The sequence below is a fragment of the Hevea brasiliensis genome, chromosome 12 (genome assembly GCF_030052815.1).
Source record: "Hevea brasiliensis isolate MT/VB/25A 57/8 chromosome 12, ASM3005281v1, whole genome shotgun sequence".
NCBI classification, from domain to species: Eukaryota; Viridiplantae; Streptophyta; class Magnoliopsida; order Malpighiales; family Euphorbiaceae; genus Hevea; species Hevea brasiliensis.
Genome location: NC_079504.1, coordinates 45,922,040 through 45,942,573, shown reverse-complemented (window position 1 = coordinate 45,942,573; position 20,534 = coordinate 45,922,040). Strand labels below are relative to the sequence as shown.

The 20,534-nt window shown below is 29.6% G+C and overlaps 1 protein-coding gene across 1 annotated transcript; it reads left to right on the top strand.

Annotated features, from left to right (window-relative positions):
* The first annotated feature begins 14,527 nt into the window (after positions 1–14,527).
* LOC131171227 (protein FAR-RED IMPAIRED RESPONSE 1-like) lies at positions 14,528–15,604 on the top strand. Its single transcript, XM_058130700.1, has 2 exons — positions 14,528–14,927; positions 15,036–15,604. The coding sequence occupies exons 1-2, from the start codon at positions 14,528–14,530 to the stop codon at positions 15,602–15,604; spliced, it is 969 nt and encodes a 322-aa protein (XP_057986683.1).
* The last annotated feature ends 4,930 nt before the right edge of the window (positions 15,605–20,534 follow it).

Sequence of the window (20,534 nt, the reverse complement as noted above, 5' to 3'; positions counted from 1 at the left end):
GATTTAAAAGGTAATAATAAGTTATAGTTTGTGACAATTTGCGAGTACTAGAAATTTAAGCAGTGCTTAAGAAAAAGAAGTTGAGTTTTGTTACTCTTAATGAAGATCCTAGGTTTGGTTTAGAACCAAGAAGTTCATAATTGTGATTTAGTTTAAACTTCACCTATATAAACACAAGAAGTGGTGCCACTTGTATCAAAGTTTGGATAATAAAACTTTATAAGTGTTTATAAATTCAGAAGGTAGCACAATGCCATAATATGGTGCTAAAGCTAATGGTGAATGTAACACCCCCATACCAAGTAGTCTATACATGTTACTGTTCCAATGACTAGTAGGGGTGAGCATTCGGTTCAAACCGAACCGAATCGAACTGAACCTAATTAAATTATGAAAATCGAATTACATACTTTAGAAACCAAATCGAACCAAAATGGATAAAAAATCAAATCGAATCGAACTGCTCTATTTCAGTTCTATTCAGTTTAAACCGATTGTTTTGATTTTTGATTAATTTTTTAATTTAGACTTGATTTTCAAGTTATTTGGTCTAATTTTGATTTTGATTTGAACCTAATAACCATTGATCAATGAAATTAAACAATTTATATATATCTATATATATATAATTAAATATAATTCATAAATTCTCCATAAAAATAAATTAATTCAATTTGATTTGGTTCGATTTGAATATATAAAATTATTATTTGGTTCGGTTCTATTTAACCAATTTTTTTCTCTTCAAAATCGAATCGAACTGAAATAACCCAAATTTTTATAATATAAAACTAAACAGAATTGATTGAATTTTAAAACCAAACCAATTGAACCTAATTGATTTTATTCGGTTCAGTTTTTTGATTTGAACCAAAATCTGCTCACCCCTAGTGACTAGTGTTTGTCCGAGCAGTCAGGATGTCTAGAACTATATCTGTGTCATCTAGAAAAGCCATAAATAAAAATTAATAGAAATCATATGAAGGTGAAATGGAAATAAGAAAAACAAAGCTCAATCGGTTAAATGAGTCGAGGTCCCAACGATGGGTGACCGAACCAGAAAGTGACTGCGAGCTCAGTTACTACCCTAAATTCATGTGGGACCCTATGACATCTCAGGCCTAAGATAATTGCGAAGCTAATGGTAATGTGAAAACCACAAAAAAGAATAGAGAACAAGTTCAAATAATTGAATCAGAGTTCAGGAAACAACCTAGTGCTATTGGAAAAACTGATCAGACCGACAAGGAGCAATTTGGTCAATTCACCCTAAGAAGTGACTCTTGGCCTAAATGTCCATTAAAATGTAGGAAATTAAAATTATAAAAGATAGATTAAAAGTGAAGAGGTGTGTGGAAGAAAAGAAAGAAAAGGAAAAAAATTCAAAATTAAAGTGATTATGACATCATCAATGATGTAAGCATGACACAATAAAAATTTATAATTTAATTAATTTTGGATAAGTATAATAAGGGGATAAATACAAATTAAAAAGAAAAAAAATTGTGATCTTCTTTCTCTTGTAGCCGTCCCTCTCTCTCTCCATTTCTCTCTCTCAAACATCCTCTATTGATGAGCAATTTAAGCTCATTAAAACCCTAATTTTCTTTCATAATTCCCATAATTCCCAACACCAATCCTTGAAATTTCACTTTGGGTTGAAGATTGAAGGAGAAAGAAAGGAGAAAATTGAAGAGTTTAAGAAGATAGAAAAGCTCTATAGAGGTAAGTGATTTTCCAAGTCACTTCTCTTCTTTAATCTTTTAAAGTATGTAAAATTAAGTTGAATTGGCATGAAAAATTTGAGAAAATGATGGGAATATAAAAGAGGCAAATTTTGGTAGCCATGGATAGGGTTGGAGTTTGATAGTTTTCTTTGAATTAAATTTGCCTGGAAATGGTTCTTGATAAGTATAAGTAATTAGTATACTTGAATTGCACAAATTGTGACATTTAAAGAATTAGGGTTTATGGTGGTTAGGGTTTTGGAAGAAATTGGGGATTTTTGGGAATTGTTGACCAATTAATGTTGTGATGCCTAATTATGGCCAATTAGTGTGCTTTTAAGTGTAAATTGTTGAATGGAATTGAGATAAGTGAGTGATGTTAAGTTATTGAATTCTGGACCAATGATTCCAGCAAGTTTAAAAGGGCATAAGTTGATTTGTGTTGCTTCAATTGGTGTGAGGCCAATTGGAAATGAAATTAGGGTCATAATGCTACATTTTTTATGTAGAAACCTTATCCAAAAACTGACTATAAGTTAGTCTAAAATTGGCTTGAATTCAGAATTGGTACCCTGATTCTAGGCAGAATTGACTAAATTAACAATACATGTTTAAATGGCCATAACTTTGTATAGAGAGGTCTAAATGACCTGATTTTTGAACTATTAGAAAGCTTATACATATTAGAACAACTTTCATGAAGAACAAAAACCAAAATTATGACCATAACCTAATCAAATTGCTAACTAAAATTAGGTCAGCAAAACTGCTAGAACCAAATTTACCCAGAAATTCTGGACATGGACCAATCCGGCCAATTATGGTAAAAATGCCATAACTTGAGCTACAAAATTCCAAATTGAGTGATTTAAAAAGGAAATTAAAGTAGAGACATTAAGTAACAACTTTGATAAGAAAGATTAGCCAAATTTCCACTGTAGATTAGTCCAATGGAATAGTAAGCATCAGTAACAAAAACTGAAATTTTGAAATTACTCCTAATAAGCCTTGAATTGCAATTGGCAACCAATACTAATAAAATTATTATCCAAAATGTGATAGAACCATATGTTTAGAAATTGTATACTTATTAATTATAAAAAAAAGTCAACATTTTGAATGAATAGTAATATGAATAGTAACCACAATAATATCAAATGCAAAGAACTCAACCCTTATGAGAATTTATAAGTAAAATTAAGTATGCAAAATTCAATTTGTTGGATTAGTTAGTAGAAATGATTTAGGTGGATATTGAAACACTTTAATTATGTGTTTCAGTTGGAAAGAAGTCATCCAAGGAAGGAGGAAAAGTTGGATCAAGTCAAGATTAGTTAAAGAGGTTTGTGTAGAACAACTAACTCCCTTTTGTTTTTCAAATTAAATTTGTATTGAATGAGTGGTGAAAATAGTTTATGATCTTTATTATATTAAATACCTTGATTGACAAAAATCATTTGTTGTTAGCCCATTTTTGAGAAATCAATTTGAATAAAATAAAAATGTGAATTGATGAATATTTTTGATGTTTGGAAAATTTTTGAAATGGTTTAAAACCGCAGTTGACATGACTATATGTTTTGAATTTCTCACTAGTTGTTTAGTGGGACGAATTAGATTATATTCCCTCTCTGGCTGAAGTGTGGAGATGTATGCCAGTTGAGGATGAATTGAATGAGTACTCATATATATGTGCTAGTTAGCCTTGGCATTCCCTATTAGCCTTTGATTATTAGGACGAATTAGATAATCGTGTCATGATCAAAACTGTGTGACTTTTTAGAATTTTTGTTTTATAATTGATGAAATAAAATTTATTTTTATTAAGTGATTCTTTGGCTTCAGAAATAAAGCATGATTTTATATGCGTTAACATTTCAATTGATTTAGCTTGGAAAATTGTGATTTATATTGATGTGTAAAATATTATTATTTTTTTTAGTTGTGCACCACTGAATCTTTGGCTTAGCGATAGCTTGTTTATGCTGTCGCAGATAAAGCAACAGAGTAAGCTGCTTATGACAAGGAGTGATCATTATTTTGGAATCGTTACCGGGTATATAGATTATACCCTTATAAATTTTTTTTTAATGTATATATATCTATGTGTATGTACATGACAGACTTGAGCAGTTGTATAAAGATTTTTGAATTTTATTTTTTATCAGTGTAAATATTTGTATTTGTTCTAAGAGGTATATATGAATAGATATAATTATCTAATTCTAAGAGGTATAAGTGAACAAATATAATTTTTCTTAGAGATAAAAAGTGATTTGTTGTATCTATTATAAAAGTTATAAGTGAACAGATGTAATTATTCTAATAGATATAAAATGAACTATTGTATATGTTTAAAAAGGTGTGAATGCTTTATAAATAGTAGTAGTGTTGAACAGAAATTCATTATCTCTTTCTTTTCTATCTCTTCTCTTCACTTCTACTTACAATTAACGCTATTATTCTTTAATTCGTTTTTGAAAGAATTCTAAAATTGCTATATAGAATTTTGTTTTGACTTTGTTATCCTAGATGGATTTGCTCAAACTACCTGGTAGCAACATAGTGAGAGGCATAATTCTCTTAAAGAGAGTGATTACACAATCAAAGTCTATTGCTATTATTATTGTTATTTTTCTAACAGGAAGAAGAGTCGGTGACTGTTGATGGAGTGGGAGGAAAGAGTGTTAAGAGAGAGAGAGAGAGGTTTAAAGAACCATTGTTAATTCATCTCTATTTCTCAATAGCAAAACGATGAATTTTTTATTCAAATATTATATCATCATTAGTGATGAAATTCCTCGTGGCTTTTTTATATAACGTTTATCATTAATTCTAAAAGCACTTGGTCAAAACACAAAGTTTTAACTTTCCGCTATTAATCTTCTCTATTTATAGACAGATTTGAGATGGAAAATTAATTATTTACATAATTTTAATAAAAAACCAAGAGTTTAAAACATAAATCTTTCCTATAAATTAAATTTTATCAGAAAAATATTATTGAAAAAAATTTAAAAGTGTTATATAATTTTTAAAAGGTTTTTATAACAAATTGTGAAATTAATTTTAAAAGTCTATACTAAGCATATTTAAGGTGCTTTTAAAAAAATTATTTAAATAATAATATTAAATTAACTCTCTAAATTTGAGAAATATTTTATAAAAATTTTTAACTTTTATTTTTTAATAGAAATAGGCTAATTTAGCCATAGCACCACGCAGAGTGCCACCTTTCATTATTTTCATCATACAAAATGTATATATATATATATATATATATATATATATATATATATGTATATATATGTAATCTTCCAAAAGCACTAAAAAAGACAAAGCAATCTACATAACAGAGTACATTTGAAAGTTGAAGTGCAGCCGCCGGTAAGCGGTTGGAAAAGAAAATCCAAGACCCAGCCAATCAGCATTATTATTATATTTATAATAAGCATAAACGTGTCCAACTCAGGTAGGACCTTTTAATATTATTAGCCACATGGCATTTAGCCACCTCTTCGTCACTTATGGCTCCCACTCTCATTGTTGCGTGTCATCCAATTCCTACCTGAATTTAAAATTAATTTTGTTAATCTTCTACGCTTTAAATTCAATTGGATGCAATACCTAAAATTTTTAAACTTAGTAAGGTTGATTCAATCATTATAATTAAAGAATCCCATTTCTCAATTTTAAAATTTGAATATATTCTTTTTAATTTAAATTGAATATTGACATTAATATATTTATAATTTGCTATAAACATTATATAATTTTTATTTTTTTAATCACTTTATAAAAATGCTATTTTTAATATATATATATAAATTATTTTTTTTTATTTATATTGTGACGTAACGTATTTTCCATAATATTATCCCATCATAAACTCTATAAAATGATTAATTTGCTAATGAATGAAGAAATTAATATGCTGATTAATAATCATTAAAATCATTCTTATATATATTAATATTTAATTTTTAATAATTGTTTTAATACTTTTATTTGGTGTTTAATAATTTATTTTAAGTAATAATGTTTTCACTCTCTAAATTCTATTAAAGTCTCATGAGAAATTCTTATGAAAAAGTCTCATGAGAAATGATTAGATCAGAGTTTAATTAAGATTCTATATATTTAAATTATCTTAATTAAAACCATCAAAATTACAATTTTTTAAAAGTTTTCTTCTTAAATTTTTAATACTTATTCTATTATAAAAATTCATGCACAATATATTATAAAATGCCAATAAGGTTTGGCTTTTTTTCTCAATAGTTCATTAGAAAATTATTTAAACAAATACTATAAAAATTATAAATAATGTGCAGTACGTAAAGTATGCATATTTTTTTATGATATTGCCTCATAGGATTACAAATTTATGCCAAGTGGTAATTTATTAAAAAAATATAATTTATTTGGGCAACATAGGATTATAATATATTTGATATTTTTTTATAATTATGAGCAATAATTATAGGTAATTATATCATGAAAATTTTTATAAATTTTTCCATTACTATTTACAATTTTAAATAAAAATAATGATATAAGCACTAAATATAATTAATTATTTATTTGAAATAAAAAAGTTATTTTGGTTTTTTTAGTCATTTATTTATTCTATTATTTTAGTTGCATCTATTTGATAAAAGTATATAAATCCTAATTATTATCATAGAAATAAGTTTTATTGTATAGAAAAGGTAAAACATTTTCGTTAATTGACAATTATATCTAAATATTTTAATTTTAGATCATATATCTTAACATTTTAGATTAAGAGTAGGGATGGCAAAGGGTCAAGTATTTACATGTATCCTACTCAACAGGGGAGGACGCAAGATTAAATATGGAGAAGGGCCAAAATTTAAATATTCATGTAATTATTATAATTAATAAAAAAATTATAAATTACATTTTTATCAAATAATAATCAACATTATTTTTTTCTCTAAATCATGCATGTAAATTATATTTAAAAAAAAGTGACAGTTGGTTGCATTCTTATACATATGTAGATTATATAAAAGTGAACTAATCTTGTGGGAAATATCTTGCAAAATCATAAAAAGATAACAATTATAGAACCATAAAAATTATAAAATACATGGACATGGGCAAACAGAATAAGACATAAGTAGACTAATAGAATTATAAGAAAGTCCATGTGAACTGTTGCAAATCTTGCAAAATACATTAAATATTGGGACTAAAAAGTGAAAACCTACATTGGGTTCAGTGGTAGGTCCCTTTCTTTGGGATTGAATTAAATCGAGGACATCAATCGGTAACTCTGAGCCTTAGACTTAAGGGGTTATGACCATCAAACCTGGAGAGTTCTATTTTTTACATTTGAAGAAAAAAAATTACATTGTTTCTTAAGAATTTTTATAATAAAAAAATAAATATATCTATTAATTGTTTTTACAAGAAAAGATGAATTGAGAACTGCTTAATTTTTCATCTCTTTGCCTTCTATGATTTTATCTGCCTTTTTTTTAGTAGTTTAATAGTCACTTAAGGGAGAAATTTTTAGAGAATCTAATTTAGGTTTGGAAATTTAAGATTAAAAGTGTCATATCAAAATTAAGTTTAGATTTTAGAGTTTAAGTGTGTGGAAATATTTTTAAATTAAAAGATAAATCTTCATGTCATAAAAAATTTATATTTTTTATTTCAATATTTAATCTATTTCATAATTGGTGATAAAATTAGTTTTAAAAAATTAATTTGATAAACTTATAATTTCCTAATTTAGGGGAAATTTTTAGGGATAAATTAGTAAACTTAGCCAAAATTAAGTTTGGATTTAAGAGTGATTTTTGCAGATACCCTACTCATTATCATTCCTAATTTAGAGCAATTATAGTCAAAAGCCTCAAAATCAATTTGTGGCTTTTAAATTTTATCCACATGGAGCCGTTATTAATAACAAAAAGCATTCTAAAAGTAATTTATACTTCACGCATTTTATTGTGATTAACAAAATTAATCCTAAGATTGTGAAATTTAAATACAATTGCTCTAACTTTAAGATGGGAATATGTGGTCCAAAATTAAAATATTTGTATATAATTGTCAATTAGTGAAATAAAGTTTAGACTTTTTCTATCCAATTGGACTAAAAATAATTATCATGAAGTGATAAGTAAAATTGGCAAAGAATGGTTACTATAAATTAAAATCGACTTTGCCTATTCCATCCATCGTGAATTATTTAAATCAATTTGAAAAACTGACGATTGTCACTCTATTGCCGATTGATGATTGATTAACCTAACATAATGTATAATTCATTTCTACTTTTTTCTAAAAGAAAATTTAGTGATGTAGAGACTGTCATTAATTTTATAATTGGCCTAATTGTTAAGAAAAATCAAAGTTTTATACAATTATTAATTTTAGATTTTTTTTTATTAATTTTGGCTCAATTTCAATTTTTAGTTGATGATATAATTAAAATTATTATTTTAGATATTTTTATTGATGTGGTGGTTGATATGACGTAAACTAAAAAGTTTATTGCTGACATAGCGTGAACTAAAAGCTCATTGCTGATGTGGTAAAAATATTATTATTTTATATATTATTGCGGACATTACGTGAACTTTAAAAATAAAAAAGTCAAGAGTTTTCAATTTTTATTAATAATAGCTAATTTTGTTTATTTCCTTTTAATCATAATCAGCTGACTAATTTTGACCTAACTTAATAAAAAAATTAATGTTTTATTGCACTTGTATGCGGCTTCAATATTTGCATATGTAATTCCACTCAATTGGCTGCAATATAGGAATGTGGCTTCAGATGAAACTTGTATTTTCCTCTCACAATTCATAAACGCTCAACTATACATAAATGTATATGTATTGCACACAATGAGGGAAAGGTCGGAGTCTTCTCATAAATCATAAACAAAGAGATATGTATACATATTTTGAGTTAATTATTAAGGAAACAATAATCAACATAAACCACAATTACCATAATTCTGCAGATTTTCCAAGAATCAACATACTTTTTACATTGATGAGAGGAAAGATAAAGCCAAGACTTGGTAAAAACCAAGACTTAGTACAACAATTAAAGCGCATCTCATTTTCACCATGCTAAATGGTCTTTTTGTTAAAATGATTGATCAACAGCCTTGAAATATATCATTTGAACAAGAATTTGTATAAAGTAAAAATTCAATTCTACATTTAATCATACTATAAAACCAATAAATTGACCAAATATCTATTTTCAGTTAATTTAATGGAATCCCAGCAAAAAACCAAAAAAAAAAAAATCCTAGCTAAGCATTAACTAAATCCCAATTGTTAAAATCACATACAATTTTACCAAGTAATAAAAAATTAATTTGTTACTATGGTAAGTTAAAATTAATTAGCTAGCTATAATTAAAACAAACTAAATACAATTGGCTATAATTGACAAAAATCGAAAACATTTGGCCTTTTTATTATCAAAATTTATGCCGCATCACAAAAATAAATAAAATAATAATATTTTTATCATGTCAGTAACAAAGTTTTAATTCATTCCACGTCAGCAATAATACCTAAAATAATAATATTTTGGCCACGTCATTTGCTACATCAACATTCAAAATCTCCAACTTTGAAGCTCGGCTAAAATAAACAGTAAAGTTTGAAGTTATGCCAAAATTGGCCAAAAAAATAATGAATTAGCCAAAATTGACAATTGGCGTAAAGGTTTTGCCTTTTTTTTTTTGGAAGGTTTGCCTTTATAATTAAAAAGAAAATTCAATTCTTTATGCAAATTTGCATTTTAATCTAGACATTTCAACGTTAGCAAAATAGTCCAATTCTTCAAAATTCTTGAAAATTTTATATAAATTTTTAAATTGGATTTAGAGAGAGTTGAAATGGTAGTCTAGATGGCTTTTTAAATATTACATTGTGATAAGGATAGTTATACTATGAAATAGTTCATATGGTTTAAAACTACTTATGATGGAGAAACCTGTGAATGTGTATTGTTTGGGATTTTCATAATTATTTTGTGTTTTATTAATTAGGGAATTGTTTGTTAAATGCATAGTGTATGCTATTTATGTCTTGACCATGTGTGTTTAATGAATAGTGTGTTATGTGACTATAATTTTGGTGTATGTTGGCAAATGGAAAAGAGGTAGAAATTCGTAGAAGTTAATAATGACCATATAGTGGACATTGAAAAATTGAATTATCCATAAGGCGTTAGTGGTTGGTGTTGTGTTTTGATTGCTTTCATATTAATTAAACATTAGAGGTTTATTGGGGTTTGAGGATGTGAATGAGTTGCAATTTGATTGGATGCTAAGTTGGCAAGTGTAATTTCTCAAGAAGGAAAAGAACTAGTGTTAGAATATAAGTGAAAAGTTATATGTGTGAGATTGTGAACCTCTTATCTCTTTCAATTTTCAAATTTTAATGACGTTGAATCAATGATTGTAGCTGTTCCTTTGTTAGATGTTAAAGTAATATATACTAATTCTTTTTAGAGTTGTTTAGTTGGTTAAGAACTATTAAAGATGGATGAAATAGAATGGAACACAACCTGGCCGTGTGAGAAAATTCTCCAACACAGCTTGGTCATGTATCAATGAAGTCTCAAGTAATATACAACACAACCTGGCTGTGTAGGAGAAGCAAATCACATGGCGTGGCCATGTTTTGTTCTGTCTAAAAACCTAAACGAAAGGTATACAATGAATATGATTATAATATAGAATGTAAGGGACTAGAAACCGTTAAGGGCCATTGACCAACAAGCCAAGAACTTTTGTGTTTAATAGATATTTAAGTTATGACTATATAGATATTGGCTGGTGTTAAACATTAAGTATAACTGGAACTTTTAATAGTCAAACATGGTAAAATAAGTGAAGAATCAATTGTGACCAAAATACATATCATAGAGGAGAGACAAAGATATAAAAGCAATTCCATTTGCACAAGGTTAAGTAGCTTTATTACTAGAGTTTTGGAAAGCAGCTTTACTACTAAAGACTTAAAAGGGTAGTGTCCCCTACAAAAGATGTGGAAGTAGCTTTACTACTAAAGATTTTAAAACCCAATTAGATATTAGAATTAATACAACATCATACTTTTACCGCTAAACTATACTCGCTATGATTCGATTATTGTATATAAATGAACCTTTTGTTGAGTAAGACAATCGACTATTTTTAATATATTAATAAATTTTATTATATTAATATATTTTATTTATATTATATATTTATTATATTTATTTATATTTATATTTTACTTATATTATATATTTTTCTATTGTTTATTATTTATTAAATTATTTATTAATTTATAATAAAATTATTTATTAATTTATATTTCTATTTATTATCAATTTAATTATTATTTTATATTAAAATTAAATTAATTATTTATTTTATATAAAATTAATTATTTTATTATTTATTATTTTTTTTTTTAGAATTTGGTTGGGGAGCAAATAAAGTCTTTTCATCAGTGATTCCATGCAATTTCTTGGATCTATGTTGAATTGCTAAAACCTATGATGTTGCATTATGGCTTAATGTTAGTAAAATTGTTAATTAATCAAATTGAATATAATGAATTTTAAGTCTTCTTATGCATGATTTATAGTTATAGGAATCCCGTGGCTCTATCACATCTGTTTTCTGAACTGGTGGCTATATCACATATGTTATCTGAATCTGGAAGCCATGCCACATCTGAGTTTAATGGCTTTGTCACAAAATAAATTTTCCTTAACCCTAAATTTATGCATACAGGCCCAAGACACGGAAAGTAAACCTGCTCATAATAATGCATTGCAATGAGTAAAGGAATTAATTTGGTGTTACTAAATTATATACGGTACACTAGTAAGATAACTTAATGAAGTGTGCCTGTGTTACTCATTCATGTATAAGTCCCAAATTAATAATAAAATAAAAGATCAATAATTAAAAAAAATGATCCGATATAAGGAAGAGATATATTATGATGGGAAATAGGAATGTGAAATTTCTATAAATATATCATTTAGTAAAGGAAGTGTTCCTTAATCATGTTTGCATAATCTTTGATAATAGAAAAAAATTCTCATATTCTGATTAATATTACTGTAAAAAATGAAGTGAATCGCTGCAAGCATATAAAGATGGTAGCATAATGACAACGATGCCCATTGGGGTGCTATAAATATGTAAATGAGCATTTCCATAGAAAATAAGTATATGAAATAAGAAATAGTATAAAGATGCAAGACAAGTGAGAGTACAACAAAGTATTAGAATGATATGATAACATTGATCAATATAGTGTTTACAAGGCACTACAACAAATATTAAAATTGGCAGCAATATTAATTTTATAACCTATAAAGATAACATACAACAACAATATGAACAATTGTTGTTAATAGTATATAAAAAAAGATATGAAAATAATTATTATTTTTATTAAAAATTTTTTGCAACAAGAGTTATTGCTGCTAATAACTTTTTTTTTTTTGCAGTAACCACAATTTTATTATAAAATATATATGGCCACAATTTTATAGCAGCAATATGTATCAATTCAAATATTATTGTTATAAACTTATGTCAGCAATTTTTATATATTTGACAATAAAAATCATTAGTACTAAATTTAACATTTCTTGTATTGAGAGCTAATACTAGTCTTTTACCTTTTCAATTTTAATATCGTTACACTCAATCATTACTAATGAGTGATTTCTAATTATTACAAGGTTTCTATAGGTAGTGTTTTCAATGAAGATTGAGGGTTTCTTATGTCCCTATTAATTAGATATGAAGATAACTCAGTTATTAACTCGTTTGGTCATGTAGTAACTAGTTAGGTCATGTAGATGAGCATGAGCATGTACTATTGTATTTATTCAAGATCATTTTTATATGTATAATTTTAAGAGCAATATTTAAAGTTTGTCATAGTCTTTAAGGACTTCGACCAAGTTAGAGAAGAGTTATTTAACTGTGCTTTGTGATACATGAATAAAGTTTAAAGATATTGTATTGAAATCATTCTACTGCTAAAATGATGAATTGTGAGTCATTAAAAAAATAATATTATTTGGATACTTCACAAGTGAATTAGAACTTATTTATAGAGAAAATTCTGCCAAACTTCAGGTAAAATTTTAGAGTAATAATTTAGGAAGCTAATGTCTAAACAGATGAGTGATTGATACGATACACTCCAAAAATGAAATTAATTATGCATTAATAGGAATGAACAGTGATATGAAGAAATGGGCGTTACATTATTTAAGATATTAGTAGCAACAATTGAAAAGAATTTTAATGTCAAAAAAAAAAACTTAGGCTTAGTTGATCTAGATTTAAAAAATATATTTTATCCATTATAGAAAATACACTCATAATTTTTAAAAATAGTCTAAAAATAAATTCAAGACATGGTAGATTGAGGATGGGGTGATGTTGATGTTGCAATATAGAACAAGAATTTCACTAAATCTTAGTTAAAGTAAAACATGAATGAGAGAGTAAAAGAAATAAGGTTACTTTTGGCACAACATAATACAATAGAATGTAATCAATCATGCAATAGAATCAAAGTAATAATATAATATAATGTAGTAAGCATTATATTACTTTGTTTGGAAGAACAAAAATGTAATGCAATTACCATTACAATATCATGTTTATATATATGTAATTTTAATTTGAAATTATTAATATTTTCTCTATTACCACCGCTATCACTACCACCACCACCAAATGGTGGTAGTGATAGCCAAGTGGTGATAGTGGTGGTGGTGCCGATGGCTGAGTAGTGGTGGTGGTGCCGATGGTAGCTAAGTGGTGGTGGTAATGCTGATGTTATTAAGGTGGTGGCGGCAATGGTGATAATAGGGTGGGAGTGGGGGTTGTGGCAGTGGCAGTGGCAATGACAATGAGTGGTGGTAGCAATGGCTAAGTGGTGATGGGGTGTTAATGGTGATGGTATCTAGGACGATGGTTAGATGGTAATAGTGGTGAAGGTGACAATAAATAAATAAATAATTCAAAATAAATAATCATGATTACATCTATTTTTTGTATACAATAATAATTACATTACTTAAAGTATAATTAATGACATATGCAATTATTATTTTATTATATTAATTTTTTTTTGTTATTAAATATAGTAATAAAAAATGTAATGTAATTCCGATTGTATTACACTTTTAATTACTTGATATTAAATATGACTCTAATTTCGAGTCACCTATATAGGTCAACTCAAATCCCTTATTTTTATTTGGACTTGACTAGGTGTACAAAAATTGTACAAATGAGATAAAATGTCATTTTTGCCCTTAAAACATTTAGGCTCCAAATTTATTTATTTTCCCTCTAAAATCTTTTTCCTCCAAAATCCAACCAATCATTGCCTTTGTTTTTTATTTATCAATCAGCTTTTACCAATGTTTCAACTAATCACATTGTACCAAAACTTCAACTAATCATATTGCACCAAACCTTTAACCAATCAATAGTTTTCACCAATCTCTCAACCAATAATATTTCACCAAAAATTCAACTAATCATGTCTAACCCTTCCAAAAATTGAAACAATCATAGTCTTTTTCATAATTTTCCATCCAAATCTTATTTTCATCTCTTAGAAAAAAAATATATTTCCTTCATCTATGGTTTAAGGTAGAACAAAAATGATCAATCTTCATCCACTATAATAAACATACCAATACCGTCTAAGATTTTGTGTTATAGTGGGTGAATTTTATAGTATTGATTAAGGGTAATGGAGGTTGAAAATGAGAGAAGACGGAGAGAGCTGTATGATACATTAGGGATTAGAGATGATGATAGCTTGTTCGATGCAAACTCTCTTAGCGATGAACCTTCCAATGGCACCAATGGCACACCTTCCCATGGTTATGAGGAAGGCCCGATTGAAGAATCTCAGTCAGGCAGCGATGGTCAATGTTCAAATGTTCATGAGAATGAAATTCCTTACAATGTGGAGGAAGGTCCAAAAACTGGGATGCATTTTCCAACTATGGATGATTTGGTTAATTTCTACAAGCATCATGCTAGATTGAAAGGATTTTCAATTGTGATAAGATCATCTTCTAAAGGCAACAGTTTAGTTCCTAAATATGTGCTAATCACTTGTGACAAGGGAAGTAAACCACATAGTGGTAAATAAACCAAGAGGGTGAATTGTTCAGCGAGAATAAATGCTTCTTTGAAAGAAAATGGCTTATGGGTTATTGGACGAGTCGTAACTGACCATATCCACCAATTAGATCCATCTATGTCGAGGTTTATGACTCATCACAGAGGTTTATCTAATATTGTGAAAAGATCATTAGAGGCCAATGATATAGCTAGAATAAGGCCTTCTAAGAGCATTAGATTGCTAGAAGTACAATTTGGAGGTCCAGAAAAGATGGGATGTTTTCCTAAAAACTGCAGAAATTTTGTTAATAGTAGGAGAATGTTACGACTAGATGATGAAGATGCAGAGTCCATCCGAAAGCTCTTTTGCAGATTACAAGTAATAGAAAGTAGTTTCTTCTATGCTATCGATGTTGATTGGGAATGCAGGCTTAGAAACATGTTATGGATTCATCTGCGGGGTAGAGCTGCATATGAGGAATTCCATGATGTTATATGCTTTGACACAACTTATCTTGTGAACCGATACCGAATGCCTTTTGCAACATTTGTTGGTGTTAATCACCATGGCCAATCTATTCTGTTAGGTTGTGCCTTATTGTCCCACGAGGATGTAGAGACTTTCAAGTGTGTGTTATCAACTTGGCTTTCAGCAATGGTAGACATTCATCCCCATGCGATTCTTACTGATCAATAAAAAAGCATTAGGGCTACTATCAAGGAAGTCATGCCTGAAACAAGACACAGATTCTGCTTATGGCATATACTTAGCAAAGTGTTAGAGAAGTTTAAGGGTGTGGAAGATTTTACAAAAGCAACTAATGAGTTTAAGGCTTTAATATTCGATAGTCTAATGATTGAGATGTTTGAAACAAATTGGAATAATTTCTTGATGAAGTATGGACAAGAAAATAATGAATGGTTGATGAAGCTTTATTTTGAAAGGGAGAATTGGGTACCCATCTATTAGGTACCGGTCTATCTCAAACACATGTTCTGGGCTGGAATGATGTCTACTCAAAGAAGTGAGGGCATGCATACTTACTTTGATGGTTATATTAACTCAAGAAGCACATTGAAGCGATTTGTCAAACAATATGAGATGGCCATACGTAGGAAGAATGAGAAAGAGTTGCTTTCAGAGTTCATATCAAAAAATAGAGTTGTTAACTACATATCTCCATTTGGATGGGAAAGAAAATTTCAACATGCCTTCACTCATGAAATGTTTAAGTTGATTCAAGAGCAGATTAAGCGATTATGGTATTGTGATGTGAATCCTCGAAATCAGGATAAAGAGAGCAATGAGCATGGGTTAGAGAGATACAATATACTGGAGAGGTGCATAATCAATGATTGGTACCACAAGGAGTTTGTGTACAGAGTTGAGCACAGAGAAAACGAGCAATATTTCAATTACCACGGCAAAAGTTTTGAGTCAAGTGGAACACTTTGCTACCACATCTTGAAAGTGATGGTTACAAAAGGCATCGAGATAACTAATGAAAGATATTTAATTAAAAGATGGAGAAAAGATGTGCACCATCTATACATTAAAAAGTTTTTTGTTGGAGCCTATCCAAAGATGACAGAGAAATACCAGAAATACTAAGAACTTGAGGGAGAATTTGAGCAAATAATTGACATTGCCATTGGCAAAATGCAGAAGATGGAGTATGTTAAGAGGCAATTTCGAGCTTTGCAAGTGAATTTATCAGAATGGAATGATGGATTATTAGCTTCTGCAGTAGGCTCAGAAAATGTTGGCATTACAAATTTAGATAGTTCAATTGCTATTTTGAATCCAAATGAGGCTCGTAGCTGCGGAAGGCCACAAAGCAATTGATTCCGATCAAGACATGAATTGAATGGAGGAAGCAACCGTAGCAGAACTAGAGGTAGGAGAGGTCGTTGTGGACGTCGCACGCATGTAGCTGGTGGAGGGCGAACCACAAACTTTAACATACAAAATAATAAAGATCAGGTTATAATAATATAATTTCATTGTTAATTATAATTGGATAGGTAATTAGTTGTTTTTTAATTTTTTTTATAGGCAGTTCATTAATAAAAAAATTTAATTTTTCACATTTTGTTTGTTTGATAGGAAAATGCACGTGATCATCATGGTACCTCGATAAATCATAGTGGAGATGGAATCCTAATTAGCCAACATCAAAGTGTTGCACACATTGACAGCGATTTTAGTTTTGAAAATCTGAATTTGACCTTATGGCTGATGATGTCCAAAATTGGATTTGATTTTAATGTACCTTTTTTTTTTCTTGCATTGAATCCTAAATAATAGAACTTCTAATCCATTTCTAGCTATCTTATTTACTGCACTGTTTAATTGACATATGATATTATTATATGTGTTTGATATTTCAAACTCTTACGATGGATTACTTCTTTATAATTAGTGTCAATATTATACAAGATAATTATATTTGCTTATATTTGCAGTGCCAAATTTGCCTATGATAATGCTATATAGCTTGCTTAAATTTTGTAAATATTATAATTTTATTTGCTTTGTACTTAATTTATGCTTAAAATTATCAAGCAATGTCCAATACCGCCAGGGTTGGATTACCTACTTTGACTTCTTATATTATTCCTTTGCAGTCCAAGCCCTACATCACTTATGTTGCTACAATATCCATGAGGGGTGGGCGGTCAAATTTACATTATACACGAAATTTGCATGTGCTGGTCATCATGTAAAATGGACAGTGAACTACACCCCTGCGTTTTACTTCGATTTGCATTTAGTTTTTACTTGAAACTGCCAAACAATGACCAATACCATTAAGGCTAGTAATTTATATATTTTTTCATATGCTGTGTTGGGCATGAAATATAAAATTGAATTGTTACTTTGTTCGTAACTCTTTGAATGATTTTCATCTAATTTCCATCCATGTATAGGCTTAATTTAATGGCAAATAAATTAAAGGAAATGGAAGAGAATATTTACTATTTCAATAATAACAAACAAATACAAGGCTTAATAAAATTATAGTATAAAACTATGGATTCTTTCTCCACAATAAAATTACCAATAATCCCATATTTTCCTCGAATTTAGATTAATTAAAACCAATCAAATTCACATGATATTAGCATAATTCATGAAAAAAAAATATTTCTATCAAACTGTACCATCAGATTTAGATATTAGTAGTCCTACTAAATCTCCAGCAAAGAAATAGATCTAAGCATTCTTATTTGTCCCTTCGTATTCTTGTATGTCTATTTCTTCAACATTAAGCACTTGAGATGTCTCTTCACCTATCTTTTTATCGTTACAATATTGATCATGAGCATCTATCTTTTTATCGTTACAATATTGATCATGAGCATAAAGAGCTTCATCATAACTATTAAAAGACTTGTAAACACTTCCACTTACACCTAAAACAGTCGATGCACAATATTGCCATAAAGAAAATACTCTGCGAGTTCTACCTTCGAAGACAACATAATATTTTTAATTTTTCTTTCCTCTTGTAAAAATCGAATCACCTCTCATTGTTGCAGAGCTTGGAGTATGTATGAGATGAAAAATATAAATTTGATTCGAAAATAACAAAAAAAAAAAGATTAAACCGAAAATAGATACATGAAGAAAATTAAACCAAAAATGCTTGAGTTTGGATTGTGGAGTCTCTTGCTTGAGAAGGGTTATGGAGTTAGAGGTTGAGATAAGTCATTATTGGTTAATGTGATGGTGGGCTCTGATAGGTTATAGTAATAGTAAGCTCTAATAAGCTAAAAGGATGATAGATTCTGATAGGTTATAATAATGATGAGCTCTAATAGGCTAAAAGAATGGTAGGTTCTGATAGGTTAAATGGATGGTGAGATAGATTCTAATTGATTGAAAATTTAGTAAAAAATGATAGATTATAAAGTTGGTGATATTTGATTGGGTGACAAATAATAGAAGAGAGAGAAGTTGCAAATTTTAAAATTTAAATCTGAAATGTCACGATCCAACCTATGGGCCGGACCGGCACTAGGACCTGGGCCAGCCTAAAGCCCTCGAGGCCCGTAGTAAGCCTAACTATTCACTTAACCCAACTCTAAGGCCCATTTGAGCCCAATTTTAAGAAATCAACCGGACAGAGTCCGGCCATAAAATGGACCTTTCAACGGGGAGTTTTTGACTCACCCGACTTGTAAACACAATAAATACTCAATTTGGGAGCTCAGCTCACCCTCCACATACTCATCAGTATAAAAATAAATGGGAGCTCAGCTCCCTCATCCAATTCATCAAACATGCATAGAATATTAAGTTTACAGGTCCAAAATAATAATTTAGTGTGACAAACAGAATCACTTTGCAGTGACGCAATAACGACAGAACAACAGTAGCGGTAGAACGAGAAGTGAGGTATTGACCACTGAGGTCATAAGGAGAGTGAAGATCTCGAACAAGATGCCTAGATTAGGTGCTACAGGAAAGCTACTCATAGGATGCCTTAAGATAAGGAACATAAGTCATGTTTTGGGGAAACAGAGATTATTGAAACAAAGGGATGAGGACTGAAGTCACTAAGAGACACGATAGAGCGTAATAAAAGTGAGGTAAGCGCCAAAGTTAATTAAAGTTATCAGAGATTAAATCGAGAGTAATAGAGTTATAATGAATACCTAAAATGTTAGAAGAGTGATCAGTGAATAGCCAAGAGATAAGAGCATTTCTAAAAAGAGATGATGATAAATAGGATACTATAGTAGAATCAGAGAGCGGTAGAATATCATATATAATATACGAAGAGTTTGAAGAATAAATGTTTTACCAATCTCTGCATAGCTGAAGAAGTAATTATTGCACTTGTTCTAATAATCTTCTTTTCCTTATTTCTTTGTTATTCGAAAATTCGAGGATGAATTTTTCTTAAGGGGGAAGAATGTAACAACCACAAAAAGAAAAAAAAAAAAATTGAAAAGAAAAACGGGAGGAGGACCCCCCCCCCCCCCCCATTTCTCTTCTTTCCCTCTCCTTTCCTCTCTTCTTCTTCTTTCTTTCTCCGGCGACCTCCCAAGCAGCTTCCCACCCGGCCGGCGACGGCCAGACACCAGAAACGGCGGCAAGAGAGGGAGAGGAGAGAGAAAACGCGCGCACAGTGGGCAGCGGCTTTCCGGCTCGATTCCGGCTTCATCCGACGTCCAATCGAGGCGATTCAGGTAGCGTTTGAAAGCTTGTTCCAAGAGCTTTCTTTTGATACCAATTTTGCAGCAAATGGAGATCGGATGAGTGAGATATGGAGGAGAGAAGTTTCAGGTTTTTCAAGCTTTTTCGTCAGATCTACGACGATCCGACCGTTGGATCGACGATCCGAGACCACCTATGGACTGAGGAAGAGGAGAGGAATATGGTGGTATGATCAGATCCAGCAAATGTCACCGGCGACCGGCGGGCGGCCACCGTGCGCGGTGGTTCCGGCGGTGGCTCCGATGGGCTATGGAGGTGATTCAACTTCCAGAGGCTCCCTCGTAAATTTTTGGAATTTTTGAGACAGATAAACTTCGGGTAAGACAATTTCTATTATTTCTCTGTCTGTGGAGCATAAATACGGTGTTTCTTAAACAGGAAAAATTGGAAAAAAATTCTA